This window comes from Passer domesticus, chromosome 30 (assembly GCF_036417665.1).
Source record: "Passer domesticus isolate bPasDom1 chromosome 30, bPasDom1.hap1, whole genome shotgun sequence".
Taxonomy (NCBI): domain Eukaryota; kingdom Metazoa; phylum Chordata; class Aves; order Passeriformes; family Passeridae; genus Passer; species Passer domesticus.
This window is the reverse complement of record NC_087503.1, coordinates 4,835,489-4,849,951: the sequence shown is the minus strand read 5'-3', so window position 1 is coordinate 4,849,951 and position 14,463 is coordinate 4,835,489. Positions and strand designations below refer to the sequence as shown.

The window sequence follows — 14,463 nt, the reverse complement described above, 5'->3', positions numbered from 1 at the left end:
GGGAGCAGGATCATCCTCCAAGTGCTGCAGGAATTGTCTGCAGGCTCCTGCAGTGCCTGGTGCTGCTCCCTTGCCAGAGGCACCCCAGGCCAGGGGGGCACATCTGGGCTGCTGTGTCTGCCTGTGGGGCTCCCTGTTCTAGGCAATGAGGAGGAGCTGCAGAGGCTCTGCAGGACTGACAGGATGGGCTTTTGGGGATGGCAGGAGAAGCTGAGGGACCTGGGCTGCTGCAGCTTCTGAAGAGGAGGCTCAGGGCTCATCCTGCAACTGCTCCAAGGCTGGTTTCAGAGAATCCCAGAATCAGTAAGGTTGGAAAAGACCTTGCGGATCATCAAGTCCAACCTGTGCCCTGACACCACCTTGCATCCCTGAGCCTGCTTTTATCCAGGATAAACAACCTCAGCTCCCTCAGCCTCTCTCCTCATAGGACTTGTGCTCCAGACCCCTCACCAATCTTGTTGCCCTTCTCTGGACACGGTCCAGCCTGTAGGAGCCTGAATGAGAGATGCGGGACTCCAGGCAGCTCTTCCAAAATGCAGTTTATTACATGCAAGATGTTAGAGCAGTCCAGGGTCATGGGCGACAGAGCCTGTGCCTACAGGTGTCAGCTGCAGCTGCAGGCAGGCCTGGAGACCCTTAGTTTAGGTTACAAATGCATTATATACTTTTCTTTGCTGCACATCTTAATACAGTAGAACCAATCTATACCTTAACTTTTATCTCTAGCCTATCATAACTACTACAATTACCATATTCATGTTACTATTCTCCAATCGCTAAAGGTTAGTACATTACAGTTTAATCTAGAAGCTGTTTTTCAGTTTTCTTGCAGTGGAAAATTCTGAGACCTTTTTTCTACTTGCAACATTCGCTGACTTGTTTGCCTGTGCTATCTTTTTGCTTGGTAAAAACATCTTCTTGTTTGAGGTGGGTTATTCCCTTGTTCTGAGTCATAAAAACCGCCTTCTAACATACCCTTTGCCTCCTTGGTTATCCAGTAAGACTGGCTCAGCAATTCTTTTCTTCTATATCAAAACTTGCTTCCATCTCTATTCCTTCCTCAGCTTCTACATTCAAAAATCTTTCTGCTAAGCATACATATCTGTGAGACTTTCTTGTCAAACTTTCATCCTTCCCAACAGGCTGCATTTTGAATAAATCAATTGCAGTGTTCTCCACATGGAATATATAACCTGTTTCAAATTCAGATTTCATTGTATACCATTAGCATATTCAGGTCTTCTCTACAACTTCAATTATTTAAAGAAAATGGAATAATCACAAATAGCTCCATCTTCAGGATAATGTTTGAAGGTGTAAAATAACTATTCAAAGAAGTAGATCTACTTCATTTCACAGAATTGAGGACTTTGGACACTACTCATGAGCAAATATCTTTGAATTTTTCCTATATTTTGTCTACCTGTGGTTCATTTTAGTTCTGTTTCATAGCTGTCCTGTGTGCATTCAGCCTAAAACTCTAGTGCTTTTATAGGCAAGGCCAATAAATTTCTCCCAACCTGCTTGATGAGTTAAGAGCTGAGACCAACCTGAGGATTGAGAGATGAGGAGGAATGACTAAAATGGCAGGAATTAGCTTTTGTTGGGTCATTACTTTGTAACAATTGAACAAGGAGAAATTTTTTGATCCCTTTTTTCCTCAGTAAATTCCTCACTGGCTCCCAGGAGCCAAATTCAAAGTGTTAGAGTAGAGCACTGGGTGTAGAGCAGAACAGGTTTGTTTGTAAGTCATCTTTCTTTTGGCATCACAGCAGAAAAAACCCAAAAAACATTACCAAAATGGAAGAAGCACTTCTCTCACTCTGTCCAGTCTGGTATCTGCTTTTCTCACTGATAAGCTGGGGGTTTGTGAGGGCAGGTTTGAAGTTGGTTTAACACATTACTGTTTTGCTGCCGTTGTAGGCTATTTTAGGGTCTATTTTATTCATATAACTTTTGCATTTCTTCAGGCTAACCTCACATAAGAAGTCCCTTGTGCAATTTTTTTTCAAAATTTCCCCCGTTTCCCAGCTTGAGAAGCAGATTTGCATCAACTGAAAAGAAGAAAATACAATTGAGTGATATTTCTTTTCAGTGTTTTTCTCAAGTTCTGAATTTCTCATACCTCTTGTTTTTGTATCCAGTCCCTTGCTGTTTCTTACTTTCTCTCACTTTTTTCCTAGCCCTCTGTATTTCATAGAAGCTAGAGAAGTGGAGTAAATGTAAGATCTTCATGCAGGCTTTACAGCAGCATCTGAACTTCTGGAGTGATCTCTTTTCCCAACACTACTTCTGTGTCAGCCAGACCCACTATCATTCACTATCAGCTTTCACAAACTGCATCTTGTTTACTAAATCTCACAGAAGAAACAAAACCTTTTCACCTTTTTTGGGCACGCTTTCAATGTGCAGTCGGTGCAAAATTTTACCAACAGCAAGCTCTTTTGATTAACAATCTGTTTCCCTCTGGTGCTTTCAGTGTTAAACTCTCAAAATACCTTGCAAAAAGCAAGGACTGGGTTTTGACACACTTCTGTGTTGATGCCCAGGAAGAGTGCAGGAAGGCTGGCAGAATAACCTGAGCACAGCCCCATGAAGGCTGGCCACGGCACACAGACATGGAGCTGATGGTGGGGAAGTTTCTCCCTCCCACAAGCCAAAGAGAAGCCCAGCCTGGTCCTGCAGGGCCTTGTGCTCACAGGATCCCCCTGGCAGGCCCCTTCCTGCCTGCAGCCTCACATCAGGGGGACAAAAAGGCACTGACTGGCACCCCTGGCTGATGTTACATTCAGAATGGCATAAAGTGCAAAGCAGAGCAGAATTAGAGAATCAGTTTTAGCATGAAGCCTTGATTGCCACAACAGGAACTGTGACTCCATTATAAGTTAGTAAAAGCATTTGAAAACATTTCAAAAATACCCACACAGACCTCTGTAAATTGTGCTCAAAGGTGATAATGATCTGCAGAAGTCCTTCCTCTCCTTCATTTGTGACACAGGAAAATGGTAGCAACCTTTCCAAAGAGGAAAACTTCATTCATCTGACCAAGTACTGTATCTGAATGCTTATGTTGGAGAGTTATCCAAATCTCAGCTCTGAGATTTCCCTATCTTCCATGAAAACAAGTGAAAAATAACTTCTTTAGATATTACAAGATACTCTTGTAATTCCTGTAACAACGAAGTACCTAGTGACATGTAAAATGATATTTAATCTTGTCCCTTCCATTTTGTTTGCTACCACCAGACAGAAATTATATTTTCCAGAATCCAATAATCCAAAAATATATAGCTGAGAATTTCTGAGAGGATGCCTAGAGCTGAGAATCCCACAGCTTGGCTGGGACATGAAAGAAGACAGCCAAGGCAGACAGCAGCAGAGGGAAAGATGGTGTTTGCTGTTAGTTTGATAATAAGAGGGTGAGAGGTCCAAAGTTGGCTCACAATTCTCCACTGTCTTTCAATAACTAAAACACAATAACACATTTTATATAAAAGTTACAATTTCGTAACCTTTCACAATTTCACTGCCTCCATTTCATTGCATGGAGCCCTGATGGGATCCCTTTTAAATGCTGAGAGATAAGAGACTGATAAAAGTGTGAAAAGGAGACAAAGGTAAAAGGTTTCTGCTCAGGGTTCTAAATTAATACATTATTGATCAAAACTTGAATCAGAAAAGTTCAATGATTTGGTGACAACTAGCCTTTATTCCTTCCATCAATTCATATGCAGTCAATACCCTATTGTATTGCTACTTTGAAAGGATGTCTTGAGAAGTAATGTGCTTGAACAATGCATTCCAGTGAACCTGCCTGATTGTGATTATTGTGATAAATAGGATCTATAAAACACACAAATGGTACAGGTACTACTGCAACAGTTTGGGCACTAATATGTAGCTGACATTGGTGAAATCTGTACCAATCTCCATGTTAAAACAGGAAGAAATTATTTTATCATATATATATATATATATATATATATATATATAAAAGTATGTGTGTGTATAATGTATGTATCTCCTTGAGTAAATGCTTCTGTCCTTATTGATTCCCCAGGAAATAGATCTTCCAAGTACCTTAAGCCAGCGTTGACATTCTATGTAACTTCATTCACCATATCATGTCGAACTAGCATTAGGTGATTATAGCTCAGTGTAATTAGCTGCGTATATTAGAGGAGCAGAAATGCACGGGGCAGTTGATTACCCTGATTTTCAGTCAGCAGGGGCAGACACACATTCCCCAGTGCTCAGGGCAGCAATATGGGCTGAGCTCTCTGTGGCTGTGCTGTTCCTGCTCCAGGGCAGGCGGTGCTGGGGGGCACAGCACCCTGCAGGCCACGGGCACCCTGTTCAGTGCCCTGGAGCTTCCACATCCATCACCAGGGCTCTGAGGTTCCCTCAGGATCCCTGCCAGTGGAAGTCATAGCAATCTCCAGGGTTCAGGGTAGTTTGCCTAATTACACACAAAATAATAGCCATAAAAAGACAGTATGGTAATACAATGAAAAATAAAAAAGTGCCTTAAAAAAAAAAAAAAAAAAAAAAAAAAAAAAAAAAAAAAGGGACTTTTCAGTTAAAATCCAGTTATTGTTAAGAACGGGTAATAAAGATAACATAGAAAAACCTACATATGCATGGTGGTGGTTAACAGTACAACAGCGAGTGTTAGATGTGTTGCTTGTCTGCTCAGTTACAAGGGAAGTACATTTAATCTTTTGATTCCTTGGAAAATGCTTACTTGAAGACAGCTGGACTGGGAACAAAGTACCAAACAAACTATTTCATTTTGCTTTTTTTTTATGATGAGCAATTAAATAAAAAATATACCAGTTCTGTTGATCAGCTAGAGCTTTGCAACACGTTCTGCTAACTTGCAGCAGATCTGGCTCTACAGAGAAATGAAAGAGTTCAGAGAAACAATTTGCCTTTGCTTTTCCCCTTTTCCAATATTCTTTGTTTTACTCTTCCTGTCTTTTTAATTTCCTTTTTTTCTTTTGCTGTTTTTGTTATTTTCTCTCTCTTTCTTTTTTGTAGCCAGAAAAGCCAGAGAAGTTGCAAGACAATGAGGCCCTCACCAAACAACAGGGTGGCATTCCCATTGCATTTGCTAGCTAGCCACATTAAATGCCAAAAATTGTTAATGTGATGGCAGAGGTATGAGCAAGGTGTCCAGCTGCCTCCTTCCCCTCCCTAAAGGAAAGGGAAAGGAGTACCTGCCTGCCTGGAAGCTCTGTAGGGTTGGGGATGAGATAGGGGTGAGATTGCCTGACCTTGGTTTCCACAGAGGGCAAATCCGTGTTCTCAGGGCCCTTAGGCCTGACTTGTAAAGGCTGCCATGGTTGGCTGTGGCACAGTAATTGCCATTTAAATTACCTCTTGCCATCCACTACAGGGATGACAACTTTCTGCTGCGGTGCCAGGCTCTCAGAGGCTGACACCCTGACTTCCTTTCCCAACCCTTAGGCTGAGAGGGGTGAATATGAGCATTAATGTATATGGAACTGGATATGCTGCCTGCTCTAGCAATAAGGACATCAGAAATTCAGTTTACAGCTGCCTTCTGTTGTCTGAGGAGGTTCTAAAGAACTTTTTACCAGTTTGGTTTTGTTACTTTCTAGTGCTTCTCAGTGTGTATGTACCATAACTTCCATTAGAATTGTATATTAACCTTCCACCTTCAGAAGGTTCTACTGGAGAACCACTGGGGTATGAGGAAAAATTAATTATAAAAATCAGTAGAGAACAGAAAAAAGGGACTACTAAAATGGAAGATTTTAATTGACCATTTCAGCCTTCTTCAGAATTTTGGTTTGGTTCAAGACAAAGTCAGTAAGAAAAAGCTGATTCCTAAAATGAGAGGTATGCTATGCATTGCTTTATAGCTACAAAGAATTTCTCCATGCATTTTCTTATCTGGTTCCAGTGGTAAACCATTGAGTGTGAATCCTTTCTTTTGCTACTCTTTATGTAATTAAAGATAGTAATTCAGATTACAACAGGTTCCTTTGTCCAAAGATTAGAGCAAGAGCTATGGAAGACAAGACTAAGCAGGGTCAAGCCATTTAGTGTCACATAGTCTATCTTACAGCAGTTGCATTGTTGTTATCAAACTTATGCTAAATTGGCCCGTGTTTTGTCAAATAGCTGAGCTGTCTTTTATGCAATCTCATTGTTAATTTCTTTGCAGTGGACAATCCTAAGGCTTCATCCATGGGGCTATTCACAGGGAAAAAGGGATGGAATCTATGTGGGGTTTTATTTGCTGCTGTTTGTTACTTGTTGCTCATACTCAACTGCTGCTAGGAAAATGCATCATTTTTGGTGTCTGTATCATTCTGCATGTGCAAGAGGACACCGTTCATTTCACTCACACTGCAAAGGATTCTAAGATAGAAATTTAATTTTGCATTCAACCTGAAGTTTGAAAGAAATTGGTTCTTTGATTCCAGGGCCACTGCAGTGCTCTTGGTCCAAGTTAGAATTTTATCTGACTGCTTGCTCCATAGGCCAAAGAAAATAATCAGCAAACCTAAGAATATGTTCTATAGAGTGTGTTATAAGATAAGGAAGTAGGGCACAGATTCTAATCTACAGTAGCCAAACCATGTGGAAATGTGAGAACTCCCTCAGCTATGTAAGATGAACTATCTAGCTCTCAGTCTGGCAACAGAAGACTTATGCAGTGAAATTATTTGAAAACAATGAAGATCATTTAAATAAAAGCTGTGAGGCTTCAGAAGCTCAGTGTGGAAGACCACAATGTTTCCTACTGTCAATAACCTCAAATACCAGATCATCACACACACTGGGGCATACTGTGAGTTGGAGCAGACTGCAGGCAGGATGGCAGGGGAGGCAGAGCAGGGCCCTGTTTGTAAGGCTGCTGTGACAAGAATGATGGTGGCTGGCTTTGCATTTCGTGCAGATAGACTCTGAAACCTTACAGGGTCCCCAGTTCAAAAGAATCCCTTTGGGGCGTAGTTTAGGCAGGCGGCCTCTCTCACTGCTGCACCAGGGGCTTGTGCCAGCTCCTGCAGGCAGCAACAGCAACGTGGGCAGGTGTTGTGGCCGTGGTGAGTGGTGTCCCCACACACGGAGCTGTGCCACTCCATGCGCTTTTGTAGGGACAGTCACCTGCTCCCCACTCGCACAGCTGCGATCCTCCCCCTTCCACACACAGCTCCAAATATCCTCGCTGTCTGCAGCCCTTGCTGCTCCCCTGTGTGTGCCCAGCTGCACTCCCTGCCCCACTCCCTGTGGAAAAGCTTCTCTACATCACACCTATTCTCCTACCTTACCCTGATTTGCCTCTTCTCTGGTCCTGAGCAGGAAATCAATATTCTGGGCGCCCGTTGGTTCTGAACAGATCACTTGGAAACACTGATCTGAAAACATTTTCTGGGGAGAAAAGGTTTGTATGCCTGTGTTAAAAGCTCTGCCAAACAGAAAACACTGGGCAGAAAACACATCAGTGCCTCTTACAGAAAGCCTAAAATGTCAGAGGGACAAGGAAAAGCAATACTCAATAAAAGTTGGAAAGTGAATATGATAGCCAGTTTCTGGGGAAATCGAGTCCTTTCTTTTCTTTCTCAGGATGGAGTGGTTTATGTCTGAAAACTTTTCCTTTTAAAATGGTTGTATATTTGAATTTATTTTCATTCATTTATTTCCAAGCCAATGTTTCTGTTGGTATCTAATGTTACCGATGATATAAATGTTGCTGTTTTAAAGATGGCAAATTAGTACATGGAACTAATAGGAGTAGGTTCGTTATCTTTGCAGTTAAGAGGGTGAAATATATAGATGCAGAGAGGTCCTTCAAACACATTTTGAAGTCTTTACTAAAATACAACTAAAAGGTATTGCATGAAACAATATACCCCATTAAAATCTCACCATACACTCTTGCTATGAACGTCTTCCCTTCCTAGCACTACATTTAGAAATCTCTGGAATCACTTGCATCATTTTCTCTACAAAACAATTCAGAATTCCAAGGACAGATATGATGGAATTCTTCTAGTTCTCATTGCAGATGAAAAAAATCTCCTCTATTCTTTTTAAAAATAACCATTATTATTTCATCAGGTAATGTCAGTGGCAAAACCACAGAATTATGTTCAGTTGCCATTCAATGAGTTTAGAATAGAAAATTAGCTCCTTTTCCTCAGATATTTGAAAATAAGTGTCCTCTGGAAATCTGGATTTCCCTAGAGATTTGAAAGTAAATGTCCTCTGGAAATCTGGCAAGATAAAAGAGCTTCGGACAATAAATACCAAATTAAAGTCCAGCATACACAGTTCTTACATTGTTGCAGCGAAGCTAATCCTACACTTCAAAGTATTTCATTTTTCAAGGTGAAACTGAGGATCTAGTTACATTTTCCTGTGCACTTCAATGACTAAAAATACAGTTCAACCCACTTGTGGCCTTAAAACTGTCGATGAGGGCTTTCCCAAGGAGAAATCCAAAGTGGTCTGACAACAGAACAAAGCAAGTCTCAGTGGCTTCAGGACCCCTACACAGTGCATATTAACTGCAGGGGCTGCTCCACCCTTGAGGAGACAAAGTTGTGCACATGTCTCTTTAGCACAGGCATATATTAACCCAATTGCTTCTTCCTTACTTTTTCTCTACTTAACACGAAAGAGTCCAAAGGCCAACAAGCTGAAGGGAAGTGTTTCTGGTTACCTAGCTACTGGAAAAACACACTCATCTGTAACACCAAGAAATATGTTTGGACAGAGCTGTTCTCCTTCAGCTATTTCCAACCATACCATCGAACAGCAATGGAAATGTTGTTTTAAAAGTACAGCTAGAACAGGTATTCTCTAATGCATTTATAGCTCTTAATCTCCTGAAAATTGCCTTCAAGAAAAAAAAAAGTGTTACATCTAATTTTGCGTTAAGACCTGACCATATATTTTACCTTCCACTATATCTACTGTAAGGAAGTGCTGTAGTGCTCTGCTATTGTCAGTACCTGCAGGACACATTCTGACACAATGGTCTGAAAATTAACACAAGACAATCCATTCCTGTTTCCTCAGACAAACAGCCTCTTTTATTATCCGGAGCTTTCTTTTGCAGTCAGTTCAAAACTCCTGAGTCACGACAGCTCATTGGTCTATCAGAACCAAAAAAATGCTTGCACCCTAGGAGAGCTCCTATTGCTTGTGAGCCTGTCAGTCAGTCCAGAGGCTAGTTCACCCAGCTGAGCTAGACTTTCTAATTGCACACATTTTCAGTACAAATCAGTTTGCAATGCAAAAGTATTCTTTCCCTAAATAACATAAATTACCTCTTCTTTCCTACAATGTCATTCCTTCCCCCAGCTCTGTATCCACATGTCACTTTGGGCTCACAGGACGGGGCCACCTACAAACACAAGCAGCTGTTTTGCAGCCATGCCCCAGAGAGATGGGAAGGATCCCTTGCCCCTGGTCTCTCTTGGTTGGGTTTCTGACTGGCTCTGAGGCAGGGGCTGCGCTTCCTTGCTTGTGGGAAGAGCAGAGCCGCCGGAACCACACCCAGCGTGCAGGCACTGCCTGACAGCGCTGCGGCCACTGGGACGCTCGCGCCTCTGAGCCTCAGCCACTCCACTGCTGCTGCTGCTTCATTTGCTTTGAGGCACACCCAGAGCTCACTGCTAGGCCACAGTGGTCTCTGTTTCTGCCCTCTTCCTGTCCCCATGTAGAGCTGGAGCACTGCTGTGCTTTCAGGAAGCTTTTGTGAAAACTTCCAGCATTGCAAGCTCCTTTGCCCTCGGTGGATGCCTGCCATGGAATCCCTCACGGCTGGGTTCAGAGCATACTCAAGCTGGCTCTTCTAAAACCCAGGCTCCTTGTCCCCCTCAGCGTGCTCAGCACCACCTTTAACTCCACAGTGCTGTGCAACTGGAGCAGCAGGGCAGGGACTTTTGCCGCCTGAGCTGCCCTTGTTCCTCTCTGTCCATGCACAGAACGCAGCATGGAAGAGAAGGGCAGCAGGGCCCTGCGTGTCCCCGGGCTCAGGTTTTGCACTGCTTCAGCTCCATGAAGACGCGGGTAACGTGAAAAAGCCAAACTTTATTAAGGGAAAGAGAAGGGAAGGGGTAAGCTGGGAGGTAAAAAGGGGGATGGACAAGGCCTGAGGGCTGCAGGGAGGGAGCTGCCAAGAGGGAGAGGGATGGCAGGAGCTCCTGGAGCTTGCCACAGGCTCAGCTGTGAGCAGCTAGAGCTGTGCCTGGAGCTCCAGCTGGTCCATTCTGCTGTGCAGGTGCTCCTGCCTTTGGGTTTTGGAAAAAGCCAAACTCTTTATTAAGGAGAAGCAAAGGAAAGGGGTCAGCTGGGGAGGTAAAAAAGGGGATGGGCAGGGTCTGAGGGCTACAGGGAGGGAGCTGCCAACAGGGAGAGAGATGGCAGCAGGGATGGCTCCTGGAGCGTTCCACAGGCTCAGCTGTGAGCAGCTAGAGCTGTGCCTGGAGCTCCAGCTGGTCCATTCTCCTCTGCAGGTGTTCCCATCGCCAATGGGAGCTGGAAATCACTGAAGGACTCTCCTGGAGCACATGTGTGAGCACATCCATCTGATCCCACAGGCAAACTAAGTCTCTCAGATCTTCTTTCCAATGCAATCTGCATCAATGTGTTCCTGCAGGATGGACTCTGATCTTCCCTGACAGCTTGAAGAACTGGAAGAGAGAGGAACAGAGCCACGGCCAGAGGCCAGATTGAGGGAATGCAAGGAAAGCCTCCTGCCAGGGCCATCGCAGCCGGCTCTTGTCATGGCCAGGAGGGAGCGGCAGACAAGTGTTTGGGCTGGAAGGTGCTGGCCTCGCATCCCCCACGTGTCCCTGAAAGCTCTCCAGGCTCTGCCCCCGCCGCCCCTGGTCCGCACAGGGAGCAGAGCCCTGGGCAGCCCGGGCACGGATTGCAGCTCCGGGGCCGGGATGTGCAGCTGTCCCCGGCGGTCCCCGCTGGCCCGCGGCTGCCCTCACTCACCCTCAGCGAAGACCCGGAGCTCCTCCTTCTGCCCCGTCATGAGCGATCCGGCCACCCCTGGCAACACAGAGGCTGTGGGGCCCCAGGCAGCACAGCTGCCCAACACGGGCGCTGCCAGCCCCGGGGCCGCACGCCCTCCTCCCCGGGCAGGGCTCAGCCCGGGCCCTGCCGCACGCTGCCGCCCGAGGGAGGGCACGGCTGCGGGAGGGCGGCGGCAGTGCCGAGGGCGGGCGGGGCTGCAGCGGTCTGGGCGCGGCTCCCGCTGCCGGGGCAGCGGCCGGGCCGGGAGGCGGGGAGGGACGCCGGGCTCGTGGCTCACCGATGATCCTGACTGCCGCCTCTCGCAGGGGCCGCTGCGGGCTCTGCAGGCGTGGCAGGGCCCAGCGCAGGTGCTCGGCCGCTCGGCTCGCATCCTGCAGCAGCTGCGGGGAGCAAAGGCTCAGCCCGGGCTCTGCCCCTCGGCCGGGCGTTCCCTGCGCCCAGCACCGGCCGAGCCGGCCCGCACGGCCCAGGGCAGGGAGCAGCGTGTGGGGCGCGGGCTGGCGGCCCCGGGTGCGGCGCTGGGCAGGGGCACAGCTGCCAGCTCCCCACGCTGAGCACCGGGGGCAGAGGGCTTCTCCAGGCTACGGCTGGGGCTCCCGGGCTGTCCTTACCAGGCTCTGGGCAAACTTCATCCGCTGCTCCTTCGTCAGTAGCTCCTCGAGGTCCGTCCTCCTCAGGAAGCGTGCCGCACAAAGCAGGGCTTCGTGAGAGGCCTGGAGAGCAGCAGAGAGCCGCAGGTGGCACCAGGGTACAGGGCACAGGACCCGTGTCCCTGTGCCAAGGCCAGGGGGAGGCTGGAGCCCGCCAGGTGCCAGGGCAGGAGGCAGCCGAGCCCCTTCCCAGGGATGCAGCAGCATGCCACAAAACCTCACCTTGGCCACGTGCAGGTTCTCATTGTGCCAGCGCAGGAATAGAGGGAGCAGGCTCTGGCTCACAATTCTCGTGAGAGGCTCTTCCCCCTCTTCCACTACCAGCTCCATCACCTTGCTGAAGAGCTGAATGGAGAGCAGCTGCACCTGGCTGTTGTCCTGGAAGGAAAGGAAAAGTCCTAAGCATCAACTACTCCAGGTCCACTGGGGCAAAGGCCCAAAACTGTAGAGAGTACGAAGTTTCCAGGCAGCATCCAGTGCCCTTGGCTGGGGGCACAGAGCCTTACGTTGTCAAAGTGTGGCAGCAGGGCCTCAGCCAGCTTCAGGGCGGTGATGCTGGCTATCTTATGGTCTTTGTCCTGGAGCACATGCGTGAGCACAGAGAGGGTCATCCAGACCATCTCTGCATTGGGATCAGCCAGCTGCTCCAGCAGGTGTTGATAGAGGCCGTGTATTTCTCCACTCTGTGTGCAAGATGAGGCTGTGCTGTGAAGCTGTGAATGGCTGCAGCACCAAGAGCTGCTTGGGGCACTGGGGCAGCTGAAGCGGGAGGCAGGAGAGCTGGGAGCAGCTGCCTCTGCTGTCAGAGCCCAGCCAAGGCCAAAGGTCTGTGTTCCCCAGCCCCACCCTGCCAGCGCGGCTTCAGCCACTGCCCTCTTCTCACCAGCGAGGGCTCCTTGCTGAGCACCACGAGGCCTCTGAGCTGCAGGAGCAGCCTATCCCTACACTCGCTCGGCAGGTGCCTGGATAAAACCCACAGGGCACTGGGACCGTGTTGGCTCAAGTCCAGACACTCCAGGAGCTGAAAGGCACAGGGCAGTGATGGGGACGTGGCCAGCAGGAGCCCGGAACCGCACAGGGCCGGGCCCAGGCAGCAGCAGCGGGCACAGGCAGCGTCCCAGGTGGCTGCAGCTACCAGAGGCCAGAGAGCTGGGAGGCAGCTCAGCCAGGCAGCGCTGGCCATCAGGCTCACCTCCACCAAGAACGCCAGGGCAGGCAGATCCCAGCGTGGCTGCTTCCCGATGAGCAGGCTGAGCAGGTGCGAGGCCATGTGGGGACACAGGGGGCTCAAGCCATGGCGCATCTCCCTGGCAGGGGAAAAAGGCACCTAGGCCCTGAGCCAGTGGGCAAACCTCTCCCAGGAGTGACTGACAGAGGTCTGATCTTTCCCCAGCATTCTGCGAGGGGTCACGGGCCCCTTGGGAGGCAGCTGCTCCTGGGCATCCTCCTCTCCCAGGCTTTTACAGTCTGCTTGGCCGTCCCTTGGCCCTCTGGCTTACAACCACAGGGACTGTGTGGGGCACTCCGGGCACAGGGCACAAATGCTGGTGGTGGCGGTGGGGAGAAGGGGGTCTCACCTGGCCAGCAGGCCTGCTGCCTCATGCTGGGTGTCGGCACAGAGCAGGGTGTCCCAGACCTGCAGGTGCTCCAGAGCCACCAGCTTCTTGTCAAAGCCCAGTTGGGAGAGCAGAGCCTTCATGGTCTGTGCTGCAAACCTGTGTGCCGAGCAAAGGCCAGGTCATGCTGGGAGCACGGGCCCTGGCCACAGGGGGCGTGGGAAGGACAGGGCGACTGGGACCTGTTGGGGTCACTGGGAAGGCCGTGTTCCTCCTGACACACTCTCCAGAAGTTCTGAACATTCTCTGGCATCTGCTCTGTGGTGATGAAAATTTGCAAGAGCAGATCCACAAACAGCTGGGGAGAATGAAGGAGTATTCCGTAGTGCCACTCAGACATGGGGGCAATCCTCCACAGCACCAGAGTTGCCTGCAAGACACAAAGCACCCCGAGGCAGCGCTCAGTGCCGAGGTGTCCATGAGGCAGGGCCCGAGGGGAGACGCAGGGCGAGCACCCAGCCTGCTGCCCCTGAGCCTGCCCTGAGCCCAGCTTTCAGCCCAGGCCGGGAGCTGCAGCGTGGTGAGAGCATGGAGAGCTGCTGGAGAGGTGACCTGGAGGGCGAGCAAAGGCCAGCTCCAGAAACTCACAGCCAGGGCAAAGACGGCCTCGTCCCTGCTGCAGAAGAACGTGCCGTACGGTGGCTGCTTCTCTAGCACACAGAGCAGCGCTGGAAGCACCTCCTCCGCGGCTACTTCTGAGGTGCCCATGGCCCTCCACATCCGTGTGGCAGCTCTGTGGGACCAGAGCTGTGCGTCAGCACCCTGCCCCATGCAGCTGCGTGGGGCCGGGTGACAGAGCCCCAGTGCCCTGAGGGGCCGGGAGGGAGCACGGCAGCAGGCTGGGGAAACAGAGGGGCCCGAGAGTCCCGGAGCTCTCTGCTGTCTGACAGACCCCACCGGACAGGCTGTACAGGGCAAGGGGCCCTACAGGCCCACGAGCACTGAGCTCTTGAGGCAGTTGTGCTCCATACCTGTCACACAATGGGGCACAGTGCAGGAGGCTCATCACCACATGAGCAGGGTGTTTTTCAGTCAGGCTCACAATATCCATTTGCAGCTCGGCATCCACAGTGTCACAGGACGTGAGTCTCTGTAGAATGTCCTTCACCGTGGCTAGCACCTGGAGGAAGCAGCATGGGGAAGACTTGGTGTGGTGTAAAAAGGGAGCA

At 49.0% G+C, this 14,463-nt stretch overlaps 1 protein-coding gene and 1 long non-coding RNA gene across 2 annotated transcripts; both read right to left on the bottom strand.

The window, feature by feature from the left end:
* Nucleotides 1-10,054: 10,054 nt before the first annotated feature.
* Nucleotides 10,055-11,044, bottom strand: LOC135287684 (uncharacterized). Its single transcript, XR_010351247.1, has 2 exons — nucleotides 10,987-11,044; nucleotides 10,055-10,676 (listed from the first exon to the last, which is right to left on the bottom strand). It is a non-coding gene; the product is annotated as an uncharacterized LOC135287684 (long non-coding RNA).
* Nucleotides 11,045-11,139: 95 nt separating this feature from the next.
* Nucleotides 11,140-14,263, bottom strand: LOC135287586 (uncharacterized). The gene is made up of 11 exons (XM_064400874.1): nucleotides 14,223-14,263; nucleotides 13,883-14,027; nucleotides 13,477-13,664; nucleotides 13,256-13,393; nucleotides 12,871-12,985; nucleotides 12,562-12,699; nucleotides 12,185-12,361; nucleotides 11,901-12,056; nucleotides 11,640-11,741; nucleotides 11,306-11,546; nucleotides 11,140-11,222 (listed from the first exon to the last, which is right to left on the bottom strand). The coding sequence occupies exons 1-11, from the start codon at nucleotides 14,261-14,263 to the stop codon at nucleotides 11,140-11,142; spliced, it is 1,524 nt and encodes a 507-aa protein (XP_064256944.1).
* Between the last annotated feature and the right edge of the window lie 200 nt (nucleotides 14,264-14,463).

What these genes read in the sequence shown, in the direction of transcription:
- LOC135287586 (XM_064400874.1), bottom strand. Translation starts at nt 14,263, where the DNA reads ATGGAGCACAACTGCCTCAAGAGCTCAGTGCTCGTGGGCCT. An exon ending in AGCTCAGTGCTCGTGGGCCT is followed by an intron (nt 14,028 to 14,222) that starts GTAGGGCCCCTT and finishes CTGGTCCCACAG; the next exon opens with AGCTGCCACACGGATGTGGA. An exon ending in TGAAGTTTGCCCAGAGCCTG is followed by an intron (nt 11,547 to 11,639) that starts GTAAGGACAGCC and finishes GCCCCTGCCCAG; the next exon opens with CGCCGCACCCGGGGCCGCCA.